General features: G+C 32.0%; 1 protein-coding gene across 1 annotated transcript in view; it reads left to right on the top strand.

Annotated features, from left to right (window-relative positions):
• The window catches only part of LOC142342850 (uncharacterized), a 111970-nt gene that overhangs the window by 36052 nt on the left and 54249 nt on the right, over nt 1–21669 (top strand). The window contains exon 3 of the mRNA XM_075394477.1: nt 15684–16284. Coding sequence (XP_075250592.1) covers nt 15684–16284 — 601 coding nt within the window. The remainder of the gene's footprint in view (nt 1–15683; nt 16285–21669) is intronic.

The raw sequence follows: 21669 nt of genomic DNA on the forward strand, positions 1-21669 counted from the left end.
TGTGGAAAACACTTCCGTTATTCCTACCTAATTATGTGTACTAGAATGCGAAATCTAATATTTCATGCTTTCTTTGCAAAAACTACTTCTAATAAAAGTTTGGTGGGCTTATCTTAATTTTTCTGATTCGTTTCAGTTCAAAAAGATTCAAAACTTTGTGAAAGGTCTTTACCGCCAATTGTAACTAGTAAAAACACTTTATTTTTCATTTCAGGATATTTAATTGTTGTGTGGAAAATTTTTACACGCATACGCGTAATTTAAGCGATCCTTCTTGGGGCTCATAAGACGAGAAGAAGTGCCAGCCACATTCTTTGTATCTAGTTTTTTTTGGTTCTGATAGACGCTCTTAATGATAAGTGGGAATACAAGGGTTCCAAGAAATGACTATATCCTTGATTAATAAAACAATAAACGCATTATAAATTTAAAAAAAACATAAACTGAATAAGACGCAAATACCGGTGAGAACTGACCGTAGGAAAGCTCAATTTTATTCGCCTTTTTAAAAATATCTGAAGACAAATTTGATGGATTGATTAATTTTTATGAAGTCTTTTTTTGGTGAGACAGAGGTCATCCGAGTTTTACCATTTTGACTGATGAAAACGCAAATAATTTTGAATTTGGAATCAGAGGAAATGCTTAAAATTCTATAGCCGCCGTTTTATAACATGATTAAAAAACATGATAACATTTGATCCATCTATTAAAATTGTTTCCACTTTCCTGTATCTTTTAACTAAATGCTCTGGAAAATTGTTCACAAAATTTATTATTTGAATTTTAAATCTCAGAATTTTAACTGTTTTTCCTGAATTGTTTTCCAGAAATGTTAAAAGAATGCAAACATCTGTTTTTTGGATTTCCTCCTAATGTCTCAGTTATTCAATTTCTATAGACAACATAAATTCTACACGTCTGCAGTTCCCACACAGTCAAATTCCTCAATATTCTAATTGCCCAAATCGTTTGTTTTTCTAAATGAACTCACGGACCAGTAAATAAAAGTTGATTGAATTAAAATTACAAGGAACAACCGTATATTATAAAAGTGTAGTTAGTTTCTGTCCATTCATTGTTCAGATTCGGAAAATAGAGCTCATAACACAGCCAGCAAAAATGCGATTATTGAACATAAAATGTCTTAATAAAATGTCATTAAAAATAGTCTTATTTCATGAAAAAAAATTTATCAGCTGGCTCTTTGATGCATTGAAGCAAAAAAAAAATACTACTACTATGTTTTATACCTGATTCACTATTTTACTTTGATCTCATAATAAAAAGCTCTCAATTTGAAGAACAAAAAAAGTTGATAAGAATGCGCTGCCAATGACGGATGCAATGAGAGTTCTTTGTTAAATCACATAAAAATTTTTGCACTATAAAAGATATATCAGTTTGAGCACTTAGTAGATGCAATTTGAGTTCATTGTCACTACGCAATTTTCTGCATTTTGAAATTTTCAAACAGAATTTCAAAAAATTGATTAGAAACTGATTAAAATTTTTGAAGTGAGTCAATGGAACAAACGTAAAACTATTCCCAACAATATGCATTTTCAATCTGATTACTCTTTTTAGTAGTAGAAGCGTATCCGTTGGTTAAAGATTTTTTTAATTAACTGTAATACATTTAGTTAAATCTTTGTTAAAACTTAACTGGCTGAAATGAATTCGGGGTAAAGAAAAACTCATTGTATTTTTCAAGCAGTATTTTGTTGAGGCCGTTGGAAAGAACATTGTGGAAAGTAGAATATAGAAATTGCATTAAAAATAGTTTTTCCTGGGAACGGTAGATAATGATTAGCTTCAGATTTTGTAAAAGACTTTTTTGAGGCTTGTTACTTGAATACTGTAGAAACTAAAATTAAAAAAAAAACAGAGAAAAGTTATAAATGTTACGAACAGTATTGTATGGACCAAAAACAAGACGCTTTTTTCCAAGTTTTGTGGTGAACCGACAACCACTTCTTCTCAAAACTCAGAATAGTGATTTAAATTCCACGGATTTATTGCACACATTTGCTACTCTGTTAGCCAATTAGGTTGCCTAATTGTAAAATTTTTCACCTATTCTGAGAGTGGTTAGGTAACATGAAAAATTTCGTTTCATTAATAGCAGTCAGTGACTACGTGAAAAAATTTGCGAAAAGTTTGCAAAGTTTTTTAATAATTTGCGAAGTTTGTGAAATTTAGGGTCATTTTGTAATTTCATAAGAAAGGGATGGTCATCTTGCAAATACCAAAAATTTTTACAAAAATTTTGGTGAGCTGTTCAATTGAGTGCGCATTTTGAGCTGTTTGTTTCTTTTGAGCAATAAAGGTGATTATTTTCCTCAAATATTATATATGCCAATTAGTCGAAGGTTCAATTGTGTTGCATACATTTTTTACTTAAATAAATAAGCAAATGTTGAACAACATCAATATTTCAGAATTATTACGCCTGGCCACGAGCAACCAATGCTAAGGAGTAAGCATCTTACACATTTTATGAACAAATTCAGTGCTTTTTTGTTTGCGTTTTTCTTCCTCTATCATTGCTACCATTTTTTTAGAGTAGAGTTCTATACATGGACGAAATAGTTATTGGGCTGTGTTTTTGAATTGAATCAACACTATAATTTTAAAAAATTCTGCAAAAATTGTTGCAAGAACGCATCCATTGTTCTCTGATATTTGAAGTCATACTTATTTATTGAAACTGACAAATTTGTCGGCCTGTAGTTTTGCTAATCAGTTTTTTTAAAAAAATTTCAAATGTGTTTGAATAATGTTGAGGAATCGTCAAAAACTATGTTTTTGGGGGGTATGACATCCTCAGCTTGTCAATAAAGATAAAGGAGAAGGGTTGGAGAGAAGGGTTGGAGAAGGAATTTTGTCTGCTCTGCTCACTTTAAAAAAGTCAAACTGATCAAAGGGGCTTGAACAGGTGAAAATTAGATGGAAATTTTTGGGGAAGTTTGGCACTTTTATAGGTTTTTGGTACATTTTTTGGTGTTTTTATTATATGGTTTACACAGTAGTGTTGTTTATTTTCTACTTTTTGCATTAAAATTTAGATTGCATTGTATTTAAATTGTTGCATCGGGGCGTCAGTTTGCATTTTTTCTAAGTTTTGCTTTAATATTTAAAGCATCAGTATGAAATTATTCAGAGCAATTTTCAACGGTGCCTAACTATTTTGGCTTTTGACGATAGTAATCCTTGTTTCAATTTTGGATGGTGAGATAATTCTGGCGCATTTGCTCATTTAATTAACAGTTTATTCACAAAAAGTATCAATATTTCCTTTTGTAGACATGTTTGACAAAAAATGAAAGGTTAGTGGAATTAACCGTTTCCAAAATTTTTCTATTAGCTCAAAGCTATAATTTTTGCCTTTTTGTCGCAGTATAGGCAGTTTGGGTTGTATTGGAGTGATTTTTATTCGAATTCTGTTACAACATTTTTCAGTTTTTGATGTCAGAGAAAAGTGAAAATTAGGTCTTAACTTTCTAATCCTGCCGGTATGAAGTATCTTAGAAATTCTAGTAGTTTTAGCGTGTAAAAAGTTTTCAGAATAAGTTAAAATGCATCAAAGAATGGTCCTCAGCCAATGTATGGTTTTTTGAGTGACAATTTTTTGGCAAAGCATTTTAAATTTTTCATTGTTTCCTTCAATCGATCTTACCAATGATATAACAAATTAATTTAGTCGTTTTCTAATGATACATAATAGCAGTTGTTTAGATCTGTCAGCGGTAGCTATTTTTTTACTTTGACAGTTTTCATGTTTTATTATTTATTTTTTTCGCTTTTCTTTAGTTTGGCGCGCATCTGATGTTCTATCTGTTGTCTCCTGATTTATTCCTATAAACGGTAATTTCTGCTGATTTTGTTACAGCAAAATAGTGATTTAGATAGTGGTTTCAATATAAAATTAAAGATTTTTTATTCCGACAATGATTATTTAATTAAAGTATGGGTATATTTCTTGTTAGTTCTGCCTCTGTTTGTTGCTTTCTTATGTGCGATCAATTCATCTGATTCATGAAAAATCTCATGAACTGTTTCACTAAGAGACAAAACCTTATCGATGCCCGGACTTAGCTTATACCATCAGCAATCTAAACATCAATTGGTTTCATATTTATTGGTTTATGTCTTTGAGTTTTATATGGGTTTCGCCTTTACTTTTACTTCTTTTCCTTGTCTTTTAAGTTAGTCTTTACAGTAACAGGCCCAATCTGTTCTCCGATAAGACTCAATTGAACGTGTTGAATGAATCAGGTTTCGCATCTATTAGTTTTGGTGATTTCAACACGAGGCTTGCGAAAGTATTTCGGTTATTTTTCGAAACCTATTTTTCGAAGCTGTAGTTTTTGTTACCATTGTTCCGACCCCTCTTGATATTTTTTTGTTCAGTCAATTTTGACCCATCGATATATTCATCGTAGAGAGTTGTGTATGGCATCATTAAAAGCTCGTCCAGCGTAGAATATGAATTTAAGAAAATTTTTTGAACTTTTTTCTGGAGCGAATTATCGTTGTTTAAGTTTTCGTGAACATTTGACCGATTTGCGTTATCTTTATTCACATTTTAGTGAATTTGCCCAAAAATTTCGTCAGTTTTGCTAAAATATCTTTAAATTGATAAGAATAGTGTTGTCGATTTTATTTTTCAAGACCAAAAAATATAATCTGATTTAATTTGTTTTGAAAAATTGTGGCTAAGTTTTTAAATATACGGCCATTTGTCATCAAAAATAGCACGAAATAAGGTTCTTTAGTCCACTTCGATTAAATTTGCCGGAACTTTATGACCAAAAACAACCAAAAAAAATGTAAACTCCATAGGGGGCTAATTTTACTTCAAATTCCATTGGGAGGGCTTTGTAATTTAATTTTTTTCTCTCCGTTTTTTTTTGCTAATTTTACTCAACGATTATGAAAAACGCAACTTTTATTTTTGATCTTTTAACTAACAAATTTTATATAATATATATATATATATATATATATATATATATATATATTTATATATATATATATATATATAACAATAAAAAAATTAAGTGTTCCTAATGGACGAACAGCAAGGCTAATTTTGGGCCAATCTTGAACTGTTACAATCCAGAAAGAATTCGGATTGTAATCAGTAGGTCATTTTCAAAAAAATAAAATCTGTTTCTTTTATCAACCGAAAAAAGATAACAAGTCAAATCAAAACTCAATCATGAAGGGTCTCATTGGCTTCCTAAGCAGCTTCAAATTAATGTAACTAGTTTTTTTAAAAGAAGAAATAGGATCGTTTTGGTTTTGAAAATATTTGGTATTCAAATACACTACGACTTAATGAAATTTGCCACTATTTTCTCATAATTTGGCCAACCTGTAAATTAATGTCATTAAAGAAAGAATGTTTGTTCTTGCTAATGGTTTAAAATTTTGTCTTTATTGCAGTTTTTGCGTTAAAACATGGTTTTCTGGCTTTGATACAAGATAAAAATTCTTTTTATTTTTAGGCCTTTGCCCATTTTCACTTTTTTAAATCGTTTTGTCCCATTATGGCATTATTGGCGTTCGAAATGAAGCACAATTAAACTTATCAAAACTTTGAAGATATAAATTATGCTTTTAAGGGCTTCGACACCACTTTCTCAAAGAATTTTATTGAATTTTATAAGTTTGTCTTTTAGTGGTATGAAATTTCCTGGAAAATGACAGATATCGTTTTTTTGGAGGTATAGATGAGCCTATATTCTGATTTCAGTAGCTATCGGATGGCTTTCTTGACATTGAAAACAATTGTTTTCAAAAAAAAGAAAACACTTTTGTACTTTGCATTTTTGTTCTTTTTAATGACTATTTGTTACCTAGTTGCGTTAATTATAGGCAAATATGACATCATTACATTATTAGCGTCAAGGCAAGACGCAAGCGTACAATTAATTCGTTATGGCTCACTAGCTTCGACACCGATTTTTTTGCAGAAAATGTCATTAAATTTTCCATTTTTGTCCTATATGAGGTTCTTTTGCAGACGTAAAACTTATTGTGAATAATAAAAGTTCTAAAAGGCTCTCGTTGGACAAATAAACAAACTTATTTAAGTTTTTTTTATCTTGTAGCTATTGACTTTTCTGACTTTGAAAATAATTTTTTAAAAATACAAAAGTATTGATTAGTTTAGCCCTTTTTCTTTTTTTCCTACTTGTTGCCTAGCCTAAATAACGACAGTTCTCATACAATATTATCAGCATTCGAAGAAAGCGCCATTGAACATAATTTGAGGCGCAAATAATGGCCTTAGAGCTTTAACATCGTTTTCTCTCAAGTTTTAATTGAATTTTTATTTTCTCTAGTTGTTATTCTTTTTGTAACGGAATAGAAAATTGAATAATGACAAGTCTTAATGCTCTTCTTTAGAAGCACATAATCATAAACCTGTTGGATATTTGCAGGTGATAATGGTTTTGATTACTTGAAGTAATTTTTTTTTCAAAATTATATGCGAATTTTTTAACTTAGCTGTTTTCGTTCTTTATTGCCAATGTGTTACCGAGCCTTATTATGGACTGGTCCCATATCTTTTCTATTGAAGCACAAGTTTATTTCTTTAGCTTCAGTCTTTTTGACGCTATTTCGACTTCGTTAATAAGTTTTTCTTAATAAGGACTTAATATTTTGGATTGTTGTTATTGTTGTTTAATTTTGGTGTTAGTCTTGATTCGTTTTCTTAATAATGACAGGTCTCGTCAATCTAATGCGGCATTTTTTTCACGCCACTGAGTTGTTTGCATTGGGTCCGATCTTTTTGTTCAGAAATCAATTTGTTTAAAGATATTTGAATTTTGGGGGGCTTTCCATCTGCTCGTCATTTGCCAGACAATTATGCCAAGAATGTGGATGAGCGGGGTCGGAACATTATGTGCAATAGCACAATACCGCGCTTCCCTGTTTTATCTCGTTTTGTTGATAATTTGAATTCAAAAAGTTTTCTAGTGGCAAACAATTGATTTCAAACAAAGGTTGGCAATTTTAATATACAATGAGGTGTTTTAATGCCTTTGACGCTTCTTTTGAAATTTTCGGTTTTTCTAATTCCATTTTGTTGTCCTTTGTGTTACTGTGTCTCTCTTTGGCATTTTTAAAAATTGTGTTTTGGTTTTTGCAATTTCTGTTTGATGCCACTAATATTTTAAAAAACAATACGTGTTTTTCAGATTTCCTTTTATTTTTTTCTTTCAACTTAATTTTTTATTTTTTAAAGCTATTAGTTTTTTCGTTTGTTTTTTTTTGTGCTGTTGAAATTTTATGTTTTTTTCTACTATAAGAAGCTATATATGCTTGTAGTAGATCATTCAATTCGACGTATTTAATTGTGATTCAGGACCTCTCCTGCTATGTTTTAACTTTTTGTCTCCATAGAGAGTCTGATAATCTCTTCTGCTAAAAAATTTCACCCTTGGATTTTTTTATCTTTTCGGCGGTCAACTGACTAAAAAATCAATAATTGGCAGTAGCAACTGAGTTTTTGCGTGCATGCGTAATGTAGCAACCTTGGTTCTCTTTTTGGAGCAATCTTCTTATCTACAAAAGACCCAATTATCAATGCTAGCTAGTTTTGACTTGACGAATTTGCCCGGAGTGTCTAAAAATATAATCAAGTTGGTTATCCCACCGGAAGAAGAGAACACTGCTTGGATAACTTTGATGCCGGGAGCAAAAAAGATATACTATGCATCCTTTCTATTCTTTGAGGCATTCCAGTCTGAAGGCTTTGTTGACTGAGCGTGAAATATACTAAGATTAACAACTTTTCACCCCCTGGGAAATAATAATTTCATCAATTCGTTTTGAACTTTGCTAAGGATTTAAGTTATGTAGACAAGTGCAATACTCAAAAACTTATTATCGACTTTATTGATCCAATAAACTTTTTATCAATTCTTTTCAAAACTGTTAGGGGGTATAAACAGGCGCAACATATTAACATAATGCTTTGACTTTTTGACATGCTTTTATTGACTTTTTCAAAAAAAGGAAATTATCACGATTACTACTAATTCTAATGTATGTAATGCAAGTTTGGAAATGAGTTATGTAAAAGCCAAAACTTTTGCGTTATCATTACAATTTAATCTCTATATAATTCCACTCTTTGTTATTTTTCTTATAACTCTCCAATTTTCCGTTATTTCCTGAATATCCGTCTAGTTTATTGTACTATTTCCAGCTCATCCCACGCAATCATTAAACTCAAATTCCGCTCATTTATAATTTTTATGACCAATTCCCCGATACGGGCCGCTATGCCAGCTCAATTTAAAGTGTCTTTTTAAACTTTTTTCTCTTTGGGTTGCGGTTATTTCTGTCCGTACTGCGCAGCTTGATACCAGACACTAAATCTTTTGTGCCCTTTTTGTTTTATTTTTTACCCGCGCAACAGTGACAGTCGAATTAAGAGGCACCCTGAACCCGTAATTAACTCCTGTCACGAACTTCCTCCTTCCCGTATTGGTACTTATTGAACCCTCATCAGTACCTTTCCCAAAAACCCAAAAACTGCACATTAACCCCATTTTTTTATGCCGGCACATTTTAATGGTATTTCTTACAAATCATTTCACACATTATAACCTACTATTTTATTTTTACAAAATATTGCAAAGCATCGTTGCCAGCTTTATTAATTTTAGTGAGTATAACGAGCATTATTAGTAAAAATTTAATCAATTTATAAACTTTCCCGTAAGTTTGAATTAATTGAGCTATAAATTTAGCATACAAGCTAAAGAGTGCTTAATTTGTATGCTTGCTTACACCTGATCAGCCATTGTAGCAATGGAAAACGAGCATTATTTTTTTTAAAAAAATTTTCTTTAAATTTTGAAGAAAAATATTGATTTGGTACCGTATGGTATCGTTTACTGTCCTTTCCGAGTCTCTTAATTTCAGTCTTTTTAAAATTTGTCTTGATAAAGTATTGACTCCGGATAAATACTTTTTTCCTTCTTTCTTTCTTTAGTTTGAAAAAATGACCTATAACTTTTCTAGCAATCTTCAAAATAAATTGTATTTGCAAAGCTGAGCACCAAAAAGTATAATTGGCTTCTAATCAAATTACCAAAACGACCCTCTAAACAATTGCCCTCTATATGTGCAGAGAATGTGCAAGAAATTGCTTTGAATTAAACAAGAAAGCGCTCTCATAATAAATCAATCTTTGCCCAGATTTGCCCTGCGGAAATAAACCCCTCTCTCATAAAACTTTCGATTACACAAAGTAAAGACACGCAGATATAAATCAAAAGTTTGATTCCCGAACCTGTGAATTTGATTTATAGTGCAGTGGTTATCGAGGTGTGATTGAACAAATATACCAAATATTGGATCAATAGTTTGTTTACCCCAATTCCCGGTTTCCAGTTGCTTCTTCAAGCTAGACTTGTTTTCCTGGAAATAAGTATTTGACATTTGGGAGAGGTCAAAGGTACGCATTTTAACTATTCAACCAGAAGCAATATTACTATATGGACACAATTACCACTAAACGTAGTTCGACCTCGAAGGGTAAGCCCTTTAGCTCCAACGTTTTTTTATAGTAGTCCAGTTTCTGAAGGGGTGAGTTATTTAGGTTCTGTTTCCTACCCCAAGATATTGTCTGCTTTCTGCCCCTCGAATTGGGTAGGAAGGGGGGGGGGCTGCATTATGTGAGATAGTCCAGTTAATATGAACAACTTTCTGTGAGCTAGGTTTTGATGAGTTACTCTCTCATAATCAGCAGCGTCATCATCAGTAGAACAAGGGCCTGAAGCAACTTTAAGTTGTTCATATGTATCTCTTTTTCCAAACTTTTTTCTTGAAGAAAATCGGTGGGTTAGTTTTTTGCATGAAAAAAAGCGCCTAAACTTCGATCGTAAACCTTTTGCTTGTTGACGTTTGTTATGATCAATTTTTCAGCGCGATATTGATTGCAGTGAAGAAGCCGGGAAATTTTTGGGGAAGAAATTTAAAATGTGCATTATAGACAAAAAATATTTTGTTGTACAAAATAACAAAATCGTGAAATAAGTTGAACAAAATTTCCACAAAAAAAAACGATCAGAACATATAGTTTGTGGAATGAATTATTTTACAACGTTCCATTGATCCTTGATTCATCTTTGCTTATTTCAAATTACTCCGAATTAATGTTTAAATTGTCAGTTTCATTGGTTCTACGCTGAATAGTTTATAAAAAGCCATCGGCCCCGATACATTTTGACATATATAGCAAAAATAAAAAGAAACGTAATCAGTAGAAAAAAATTTGGGTTGAGAAAAGTTCAGAAGACCAAAAATGGATAGACCCCCAAAAGTAGTTATCAAAATTTTGTCAAAATAAAAAAAAACATAAAACGCCGCGCAACACAGATAGTCTGTACAAAAACAAAGATTGCTAAAAAATTGTAAGCTTTTTGGTTTTGTCCATTATCGTCAAGTGACTTCAAGCAACTACTTTTGAGAGCTCTTGAGACGTCATACAATTTTTCAGGACTACGTAAGTTACATTACTTTTACTTCTTATGAGTTATTAATGCCGACCACATATTCCATCCCATTTTGAGGAGTACCCTTAAAAATCTACTGACCTTTGACAACGTTGCCATCTGAGCGGCAGTGAAAATTTGTAATTGTTTTTTTTGTATCTTTTATTTTATGAGTGATACACATATTTAGTCAATTTAGATAGTAAAATTTGTTCGTAAAAAGCAAAAACATCATAACAGAAGCTATTATAAATCTCCCTCAATTTATGAACCCGCTTGCTCTCAATTTATAAACGTTCTCAACATTCCGTTTTCTCTTCTTTAAACCAAATTCAATTTAGGAAAATCGCTATATTCATAAAACGTAATTAAGCATAAGTTTTGATTTACTTTTGCCAGTTTTATTTATATTGCTATCGTAATTTTGCCTTTCGAAAACGAATGCTACTTTTTTTTCAAAATTAGCTCAAAAATTAAATATTACAGTTCTTGAACGAATTAAGTTCTTTTACCTTTAATCAACTTCGTAATATGGAAAAGAGGATTTCTCTTCGTTTAGTTATCTCTTTTGATCAGCATTTCACATAACTTTGTGCTAAAGTGAACAAATCGGTAACATTAAGAAAAAGGTGAATTGTTTTCTGAAGACTTTCTTTTGCAAAGAGCATGCTAGTTTCTTTTGTTTGAATTATACACCTTGACAATATGCGCTCTGTTGAACTTAATTAGCACGGCCTTATATATACAGACAAAGACAGCGTGCAAAACTAGAGCAAGTTCAATGGTAATATCCTGTTAATTTCATTATGCTCACTTCAAAGCAGTTTAATTTCCACTACCTCGAGTGAAAACCGGTCAAATATCGGCGCGAAAATTTAATAGGCGGTAAGAAGGTAAGCACAAAACTCAAAGGTTAGTACAAAAAAATTATTAAGATGTTGTATAAGCCGCTGAAACTATAAACAGAAGTAACTGGTAAAAAAACTGATAAAATTGAAAAGAATATACTAACTAATCGTTAAATACTCTGGAAACGGCAGCTGTGAGCCGATTCAGTGATTTTTATTAAATAGATTTTTTCTAAAAGATTTGTTTAATTAGGAAGACATCCGGATCATAGTAGCATTGTAAATCAGCGCTGAATCATAGTATTTCTCAGTCTGTATTTTCACTATAAAAACATATGCTGATCATGTCACTTTTTACTATGAAAAGTGTAAATTCAGACAAGAAACAGAAATTTCTTCAGTGTAAAAACAGCAAAGCCAGAAAAAACGTTAATTGATTTGAGTATGAACTTTAAATTACAGAACATAGTTTAAAGGCAATATAGTGTTAAGGAGTACAAATAAAACAAACGTTACATATTGGGAAAGTTTAATATTGTATTAAATTTACAATGTGTTAAAAGATCGACAAATTAAAGAGAGATGAATTATAATTATGAGAAAAATTTTTAAAATTGCTAACTCAAAAATAAACATTTTCGAGAAAAAAGAAAATTTAAAAAAATGCTAATCCTCCAATTAACATTTCTTAGAAGAATAAATGACGCCCTAAAACTAAGTCAAATCAAGATTGAACTTGAAAGATTTGAGATTAGAGTTCATTTCAGAAACCGTTGGGTCTTGTAAAATGGACTCGTTGGGTCTTGGAAAGGATTTTTTATTGTAGTTTTGAGAGCCCGCTTTTTAGGGATATTCCGCCTCAAGGCGAGAAGTAAATCGTTATACCAGTCAATTGCTTCTTTGAAAAACAGTTTTGCATTATATTTGTTTTTGGTTTGCTCCAAATTACAGCCTGTTTGTACGGTCATTCATTTTAGCACTTAGGGCGGCTAAATTGAGTTCATCGAAAGCTGGTAAATCTGCTTTTAGAATAAATAAAATAAATAATAACCCGATACTTTATGAGGTTTTCTACTGCTAAGATTTCGTGTTTTATCTTGAGATTTACGTTTAACTCATTTTTCTTGTAAAAGATAATGAGTTTAGCAATACTTTTTTCAAGATTTAATTTTGATTCAGAAGTTGTTTTTCCAATGCAAATGAAAAAAGTACCATCAGCGTACTGGATTTGCGTTTTGATCTGAAAGGATAGGAGGAATAAAACATCTATTAAACTCATCGTTTTTTGTTATCATAAAAAAGATTGATCACATTGACGATAGCTAATAAATATTACCACGCCGTTGTTATGTCCATCAAGAAGTTATCAGACTCCAACACGAAGTCCAGTAGTTGAATAACGTGAATGAGTTGAAATAAGTTGAGGTTTTGAATCAATTCTCGTTGCGATAACAATAGTTTTATAATATACCGGTAAAAAAACCGTTCTGTTAGAACCCAACCCACACCAAGAAATCTGCTTCGTCATTAGACTACGAAATTATCACTTTCCTTTATCACAACTGTTATTATTTAAAAAGTGGCGAGAAGAGAGTGTGATTAACTTTTGTAGTCTAACCACGATATAGCACTGACACAAAATTTATTGAAACGATTTTTTAGTACGCAAGAAACCTTTCGCTGATGACACAAACGTAAGTTGAAAATATAAAGAAACAAAATACATCTTTGGGAATTGTTTAATTAAAATTATACTTTTGAACCCTAAAAGCTAACATATTAAAAATGAAGCTTTATATGATAGTTACAGACTCTTAATTGTGTGTTTTCGGAAGGTTGATAAAATTTTAAACAATTTTTGAAGAACCGATTACCAAAATGGGTGACATAATAAAAGTTCAGCATAAAATGAAGTATGTTTTACAGATATGCAAATCGTTAATTAGAGAACTCTCGTTTACGGAAAAAAATGAATTAATTTTTCGTAATCGCAACAAAAGCTAAATGTCCTCTTACAAAAGTAATTCTCGATTTCTCTAAACTAGCTATGGTAAAAACATTTAGAACTAAAAACGACATAATACCTTCAGGATTATCATCTACGCCATCACATAAAACTTATGTCGAAAATTTTAAGACGTGAACATCCTAGCAAGAAACTTAAGTTTTTATAACAGACAAAGAAATTAAGAGGTCTTTTGATTTTGGACAAAGAATTGGGACAAAACTTCGTAAAGAAAATTTAAAATAAAAAATAAAACGTATATTGATCAGACAGAATTTACAGAACAAAAGAGTGACATATTTGACTTTTACTTTATTTAAGGGACAAAAATTGTAAAGTATGCCATTCAAAGAATGTGACCTGCACTTCTTTAGCCGGGTTTTTCCCGTTAGAGCCCCACCCACCAAAATATAGCCCGATTGTGTTGTAAAATTTACCATGATTGGGCGTATAGTTTATGTGACCACTAGGCTGGGGGCTATAATTGTAATGGGAAAGACCCCTTTAGACAATCGCACATTATATTCCAACTGCGGAAAAAGTTTTAGGTGTTATGCTCCTCAATGGTTAGACTTTGTTTATGTGTATTTTTCACCCTCTTCAACAATATGTTTTGGCGAATCAGTTATTTCATCATAGAAATGTAGACAGGCATATCACTTCCTACGCATCCGCTCAGTACTGCTATTTTTTATTATTTTTTTCTGCTGTACATCACTGAATTAGCAAAATAAATAACCGATTTGAGGTGTGCTGATCATTAGGTTACACGGCTAATTTCTATTCATCGGCTTTTTTTGAAAAAAAATAACGATTTATATATATCTTTAAATAATGATTTAGATAATTTATATAGTTCTTTGAATAATTTTCTATAATTAGTGTTTTGAAACTTATATCTAAATCAATTTTTGAAAAAAATACTGTTTCTGTTTCTTTGTTTGTTAGTCAAGCGTTGTGTCAAGATTGTGACTTTGGAATGAAGTTAGTAATGAAGTTTGAGCCAAAAATTCAGAAATTATAGAGTTCCAGGCAATACTATTTCAATTTTCTCAACTTTTGTCTGTCGTTTATCGATTTTTTTAGCCCTCGTTTCTAGCTGCCTGAAATTTCTCTCCTAAGCATTTAGTTTTTTCAGTATTTGAATAAAATTTCAGTTGATTATTTTAACTGTGAGTTTTGTTCTTGTTAGCGGCAATTGTTTTTTTTCCAAATCAAATAAAAAACTGTCTACAGAACCAGTGTTTCAAAGCGAATTGTAACTGAGCGTTCTAATTATACATGATGAAGAGCGCATTAATTCAAATTTTTTGATTTTTAAAATCCGATAAACGGTTCTTTGAAGCCCAATAAGACTTAAAGCGTTTGGAGATATTTCTGTGAGTGGGTTTGTTCAACACTTATCAACTATTTCAATTGATCAGGGAAATTTTTTCATTTAATAGTTAAATGTTTTATTTTCATGCCATGAGAAATCGATGCAACTTTGGTCTGGTGTCTTTCTGATTTATCTCATGTTAGGAGGATAAAAAAGCTCAAGAGAAACTCATAATATATGTAAGCTCTTCAAAACCCTCCGAATTAATTGGGAAATATGAACAAAAAGTCACCGCAGTCTTAAATATTCATAATATTGACTGCAACATTGAGTTGATGCATAGACATATTTGTGACATAAAAATTTATTAAATTCCATTGATCCATTGTTTTATAAAAATAGTGTCTCAATTTATGGACAATATGAAGAAAAATTTTCGACAAAAATCGTTATTGCAATTCTTAAATGAGCTTTTATTATCTTAATGTCAAAACATTGAGTGGATTATTCATCAAAAAAAGAGCCGTTAAATCATTTCCCGGAAATTTCTTCCATTTATTTGATTCTCGATTGTTCGAAAACTATTATCTGACTAATAATTTTACTATAAGATGACTTGCTGGCCAAATTTGTTCATTCGGCTTGCTGACTCGCCTTAAAAGAATTTCCAGTTCACGCTATAATTTAGTTCGAGTTGTTTCTTTTATTATCTTTTATTATTCAATAATTTTCACTTCTCTAATTTTGATTTATGTAGGATCGTTTATAAAACTTTAACATATCAAAGAATTTAGTAGCAGAAATTGGATTTAAGACAAAGCTATGGTTTTGCCTATTTTTATATGCTTTTGGTCTAAGCTTCTGGGAAAATTATCTGACCAGATCTTAAGTTGATATACTTTTAAATTGAGTTTATAGTTTAAATCGACATGTTTCTCTTTTTGAAAAATAAATTTCAATCCCTTTTTAATGCTAAAATTGTTATTTAGTTCGACTTGCTTGCGGAAGACAGCGCAGAACTTTCAACCTACTTGACCTCAAGCAGTGCTAAGCGTCGCAGACAAGCCTTCAACCATCAAAGTCGACGTCACTTCTACACAACTGTCGGGGGCTCAAACAACCCTTCTCAAAAGTCATCAATTAATCAAAACCAAACCCAGAATCAGTTGCAATCATCGCCTAACTACTTACAACAAAACCCGAACCATCAGCCGGGTTCCTCAAGCGGGGGTAGTAACGCCACCACAATTAGTGATGAAAGCAGTAATTTTGGCAGTTTTGATTATGTTAACACGCCGCCTAGCAACAGTGTTATAACCACAACAGTTAGTAACAACAGCTCTGGTCATAACTCTACTACTGGTAATACCACACACTTAGTTACGTCATCATCTACAATGGCAACCACTGGGGGAGGTGGGGGGTTCTTAGGGGGGCACCATGCGCATCAACAACATCACTCGAGGCCTCATCATCATTACCAGTTGACAGTCTCGCACCAGTTACCAGAGCTGAGTAGATCTGTGGACAATAAAATGGAAATAGGACCGTCTTCGTCTTGCACTGATCAGCCTCATTCATCAAAGACAGGTGAGCACGTTATAACTCTGTGTTGCTTTTCCCATCTAATTTTAAAGGTTATATACAGGTTGAGGTCCCTAACCAAAGCGACCTCTGGACAGACCAACTTCTTCGGGCGCACAACTGCTCATCATGCGATTGAAATACAAATCTCGAGCGCACGAATATTTGGACAATGATTTGGAACTTGTCTGAGGTCATTTAAGTCTGAAACGGTCAGAGGTCATTCCCGTCTTGTATCGTCCAATCAGGGTTGATTTTTGTCTGGGAAATCAACCTGGATAGTCTGTTATCAGCTAGTTTTCAAAGTCAGTTAGTTTAAGCAATGCCCTGAATTGCGGTTAATAATTGCCGTGAGTTGCGGTTTACGGCAACTCTAATAAAATTTATCGCATGCTCCGCAATTTTTGAAGGTTGTTGACTCAGGTGTTGGGAGTGGGGGCGTGGGGGCTTGGGGACGGGCTATGAGGCGTTTAAAAATTCACGGACAATGTGCCTACAAAAACACTGCCTACCAACTGACTGCTGACAAGAACTATCTTATCATAAGTTAAAACACTCACGTGCACATTTTAAAATGCCGAAAGTCTGCAGTGCCAGAGGTTCCTACATAGTCAGAAGTTGATTTCCGTTTAGGTTCCTCATTTTAAAACGTGTGCGTTTCGTGTTTTAAGTAATGGTTAAGTGACTCTGCTTGAAGTCACTGAGAACTTCTGGCGTCTATCGAGAACCGCGAAGCCGTTCGAGATATTAAGTCAAAATTTCGAAGTGACATCTGCAGAGTCACTTAAACATGCTTAAACCACGAAAACGCACACGTTTTAAAATGACGAAAGTCAACGGAAGTCAACTTCTGGCTAAGTAGCAACTGCTGGCGTTTTAACTTCTGGCGCTGCAGACTTTCTGCATTTTAAAATGTGCACGTGGGCGTTTTAAGCATGGTTAAATGACTCTGCAGAAGCCACTTTGAAATCCTGACTTAATATCTCGAACGCCAGAAGTTCTCAGTGACTTCAAGCAGAGTCACGTAATCATTACTTATAATCGTCTTTGTCTTCATCTAGTCATGGCAATATCCGAACAAATTAAAAGCGTGAAATCATAAAAGGTTAAAGTCTGATCATGGATAGTTTTTGATTACATTATTTGATCACCGCTATTTAACGTCTAGTAATTTTGCCTGATCATAATCAATTTTGAACGTGGACTTTCGCATGGACAGTACTGATTTATTTTATTTCATTTACAACCTTAACACAATTTGGGTCTTACCCACCAGAAATCTATCTGGAATCGTTCAAATTATAGTTCATTAACTGGTGTCAATAATTAAATTGCATAAAAAATTTCATGAGAGGTCTTTTCTGAAGGAATCTATGCCCGGCCATTTTGTGTTTCTCTTCTACCGACTTTAAGTGTTTTGAAATAATTTCCTGCAAGTTAATTGTTCTAATTTACTCTCTTTTACTGCTAGATTAGGTCGTTAAAAAACTGTGCCGTCTAAAATTTTAAAGCCTTCAAGGCTTTTTCGGAGTTAAAATGGCCTCTTAAATTTCAGAATGATCAACCAAAGCTAAACTATCAGTGCCAACACGACCTACAAAATGGTTTCAGGCCCGATGAATTTTGATTTGCTGTTCTCGTTGCAGAAAAGACTGCTAAATTTGTTGATGGCCAGCCCAAAACTAAAGACTTTGTGAAAATATTAAAATTGGCGGCTCTTTGATAGCAGTAACAACCTTTAGCTTTCAATGAAGGCTCTTATGTTTTCTCAACTTTCACTAAAATGCTTTCATTTTTTAGGAATGCTTATAAGTATGCATTCTGAAATTTTTGTCAGTATTTCTAAGGATCAGTTGATTAATAAAATTTAACAGCCATAAGAAGTCTATTAAACAACGTCCACTTTAACTGTACTGCAAAAAACTGATTTTAACCTTCTTGTTCATCATTGGATGAATTATTTATCTGTTTCACTCAGTGAGAAATACTTTTTTAATGCCAAAATTGAACACTAAGCGTTAAGGTGGAGAGGAATATAATTTTAGAGATATTTGTAAATATTTTTTCATTATACCTAAAATTTCGTGAATATTCGAAACTCAACAATTATTTTGTACGAATTGTTTGCTTTTTCATTTTTTGCTATGCTACCCAAACAATTAATTAATTTTTTTCATAAGTAAAAGTTGTCCAATTTGACTTCGGATCCTGAAAGATCTTGCGGAATTCTAGCAGATTTTTACAAGACGATACATCGTCGTGCATAATTTTCTTCTCAAAATGTTGCATGATAACCAACAAATATATATATATACATATATATATATATATATATATATATATATATATATATATATATATATATATATAAAAATTTATATTACAAAAACTTTGCAAGATAACCATCTGGGCAAGTATACAAACAATTGGAACTTGCCCGAACAGGAACAGAATGAGACAAGTACGTTTTGTTTCTGATATGATTTATTTTTTTCTTGGAAAAAATTGAGAACCACTTCAGCATCATTTTTGCTTTTCGACGTTTGAAAAGTTAAAAAGAAAAAACATGCATAAATAAAAATGAGAAAATATATAGGCAAATGACAGTAGTGCATAAAAATATTGAATAATATATTTTTTTTTGAAAGAAACATAACAATTATTTTTTTAAGTTTAGACTGAGAACCGTAATTTTGGAGATCCTAGAAAATTAAAGGAACAATTCAAAATTTGTGCAAATTTATCTGTTGCTGTAATAATCAAGAAAACAGTGTGACTTTTTTTCCAGCTGGTTGAACTTAAGTAGTTGAATAATTAGCCACATTTATTTAGAAGAATCTTTCAAGATAATCATTCACCTGCAAGATCTTCTTGCACTATGACCATCGATTTGCAAGATTTTGAATAGCCGTTGGAGATCTTGCAAGATAAACATCTCCTCTCAACTAAGGTGAGAGCATTCGCTTTTTAAAGCTCTTGTTGCTTTTGGAGATCCAAATTTGGTTTTCCATAGAATGCTTGGTGATTTTTGCTACATTCCCATGTTATAACTGCCTACATGGCACAGCTTTTGACCGTAAAATCACTATAAATTTTTTTGACCACGATTCATTGAACCCACCTCACTTGTGGGTGGAGGAACTATATACTCAAATGGGTTTTTTTGTTCAGACAATTTTGCCGATCGATATATTCATCGTAGAGAAATGTGAGTGGTATCATTAAAAAGCTCGCCCAGCATAGAAATCGAAACTAAATTTTTTGAATTTCGTTTTTTTTTTCGAGGAGTTATTGAAGATTAAAGTTTTTTGTGAACCGTGATATTTGACATGACTTTTTTTCACTTTTAGTGTAATTTTTCTTCAAATTAAGACATTTTTCAATGAAAAATGTTGATTCAAAATTACATTTCACGCCACAAAAAGAATCAATTTTGAGTTCCTAATAGACTAAAGGTTATAAAAAGACTAGTTCTGGTCTCATAGGGAAGTTCACTATGAAAAAAATTAGAATTCTCTTTGAGAGCTCTTTTTTTAGAACAATTTTCAGTTTTTTTTGTTTTCTTAAGTCACCTAGAGACTAGTTTGTTTTCATACAGAGGTTCCGTTATTGACAAAACTGACTTACAGTCTAATGAAAAGCAATGCACAAAAAATTTATTTTCAAGGAATCGCTCGTGTTTTTTTTTTTGGCTTCGACTCTTGAGTTTTCGTATTTTAAAAGAATTAGTTTTCTTTTTGAGGTTTTACTAAATTTTTGGAGCCCTATGGCATTGAATTGTTGACTAAAGGTGCATTAGGTTTTGTAATGAGCATTAAGTGAGCCTATCTAGAGCTTTGAGAGGACAACTAATGGTTATTAAGACTTTTAAAAGGATTTTTCGAGAATATTTTTAAACAATAACCGATCAGAAACTTGTTTTCGCGAGTTGTAAGTCAGTCTCAGTAATGACAGGACCCCTCCGTTTCTATTGCAACCAAAATTATTACGATTGGAGGTTTTATTTTCTTACTATTTGTTATATGACTTCAATGCCACAAGATTTCAAAAAAAGTTCTTAAAAACTCTTTGGGCATTTTCTTCTCATTATTGGTCCCTCTTGAAATTTTATTGTATTATCCTGATATTTATATGTCCCATTGGCTGAGAGAAGATGTTCAATGGATCATGGATAAAAAACTTTCAGAGATAAGCTTATGGTTTAAAGGGCTTCGATTTTTTCTTCGCTTATTTTTCCTTTTCATTTCTGCATATAATTCTGTTTTTTTTTCTGCATATAATGTTGTTTTCCATAGTCATAAGAATTATTGTGATGTTTTATGGCATACCCATGCTTGCGAAATGTTGTTATAGCCTTCCATTGGAGGGTTAATTGAGCGTGTTTATTGACTTCCGTTGAATGCTATTGAATTTAATGGCGGTTAAGACTTTAGAAAAAGCTTTTCGAGAAGTTTTTTTTAACATTAGACGATTTTAATCCTTATTTTTTTGAACTATGAGTCAGTCTCAGTAATGAATGGACCCATTCTTTCTAGTTCAATCAAAATTATTTTTTTTAGCGGTTTATATATTAACTATTGGTAATTTGACTTCGATGCATGGGTTTTCATAATTTTTGTGTCAATTTTTCTTTGGATATTTTTTTAGTATTTTTGGTTAATTTTGGAATCTTAACACATTCTAATATTAATATTGATAGTTACATTGTCTTCGAGTAGACCTTTAATGAATCGTACATAAAATTTCCAGAGAAAAACTAATGGTTTAAATGGCTTCGACATTTTCTTTTCGTATTTTTCTGCCTTTATTTTGAATTTTACCTGTGTTTGTTGTTGTTTTCGTGTTCAATGACTTTTGGTGATGATTTATTGATGAACTATCAAAAGTTCCTTTGAAAATAATTGAATTGAATTGCGTTAATACTACGGGTTCTCTCAAAAAGCTTCGATGTTTTAATGTATTCGCTCATGTTTGTTGATTCATTAGAGTCAAATTGTTAATAAGAGGAATCGCGTTGCTGTTAAAAATTAATTGAAAGAAGAAAGGTGTTCACTGAAGAGTGTATCTTTTATTGGTTTTGACACTTTTCTCGCTATTTTTTTTGAATTAGCGGTAATAGCCTGTTTTTTCTTATTCTTTAGGTAGCCGTAAAAAACTGACCAGTTTCATATGCTTGTAGTTGAGGTTTGATTGAATAATGTTTACGGAAGCAGTAAGTTTATAGTAAAAGGTCCTAAAACTTATAATATTATGCATTTTTAATATTTTAAGATTTTTTCATTTTTTTTCAGTTTTGTTGTTGTTTTCGTCAACTTGTTACTTTTTCTCTTCATTGAAAGGTCCCATACGATTCCCTGTAATTTGAAACTGAACATCTTTACTGATATTATG

This window comes from Convolutriloba macropyga, chromosome 1, assembly GCF_964194025.1.
Source record: "Convolutriloba macropyga chromosome 1, txConMacr16.3, whole genome shotgun sequence".
NCBI lineage: Eukaryota > Metazoa > Xenacoelomorpha > Acoela > Convolutidae > Convolutriloba > Convolutriloba macropyga.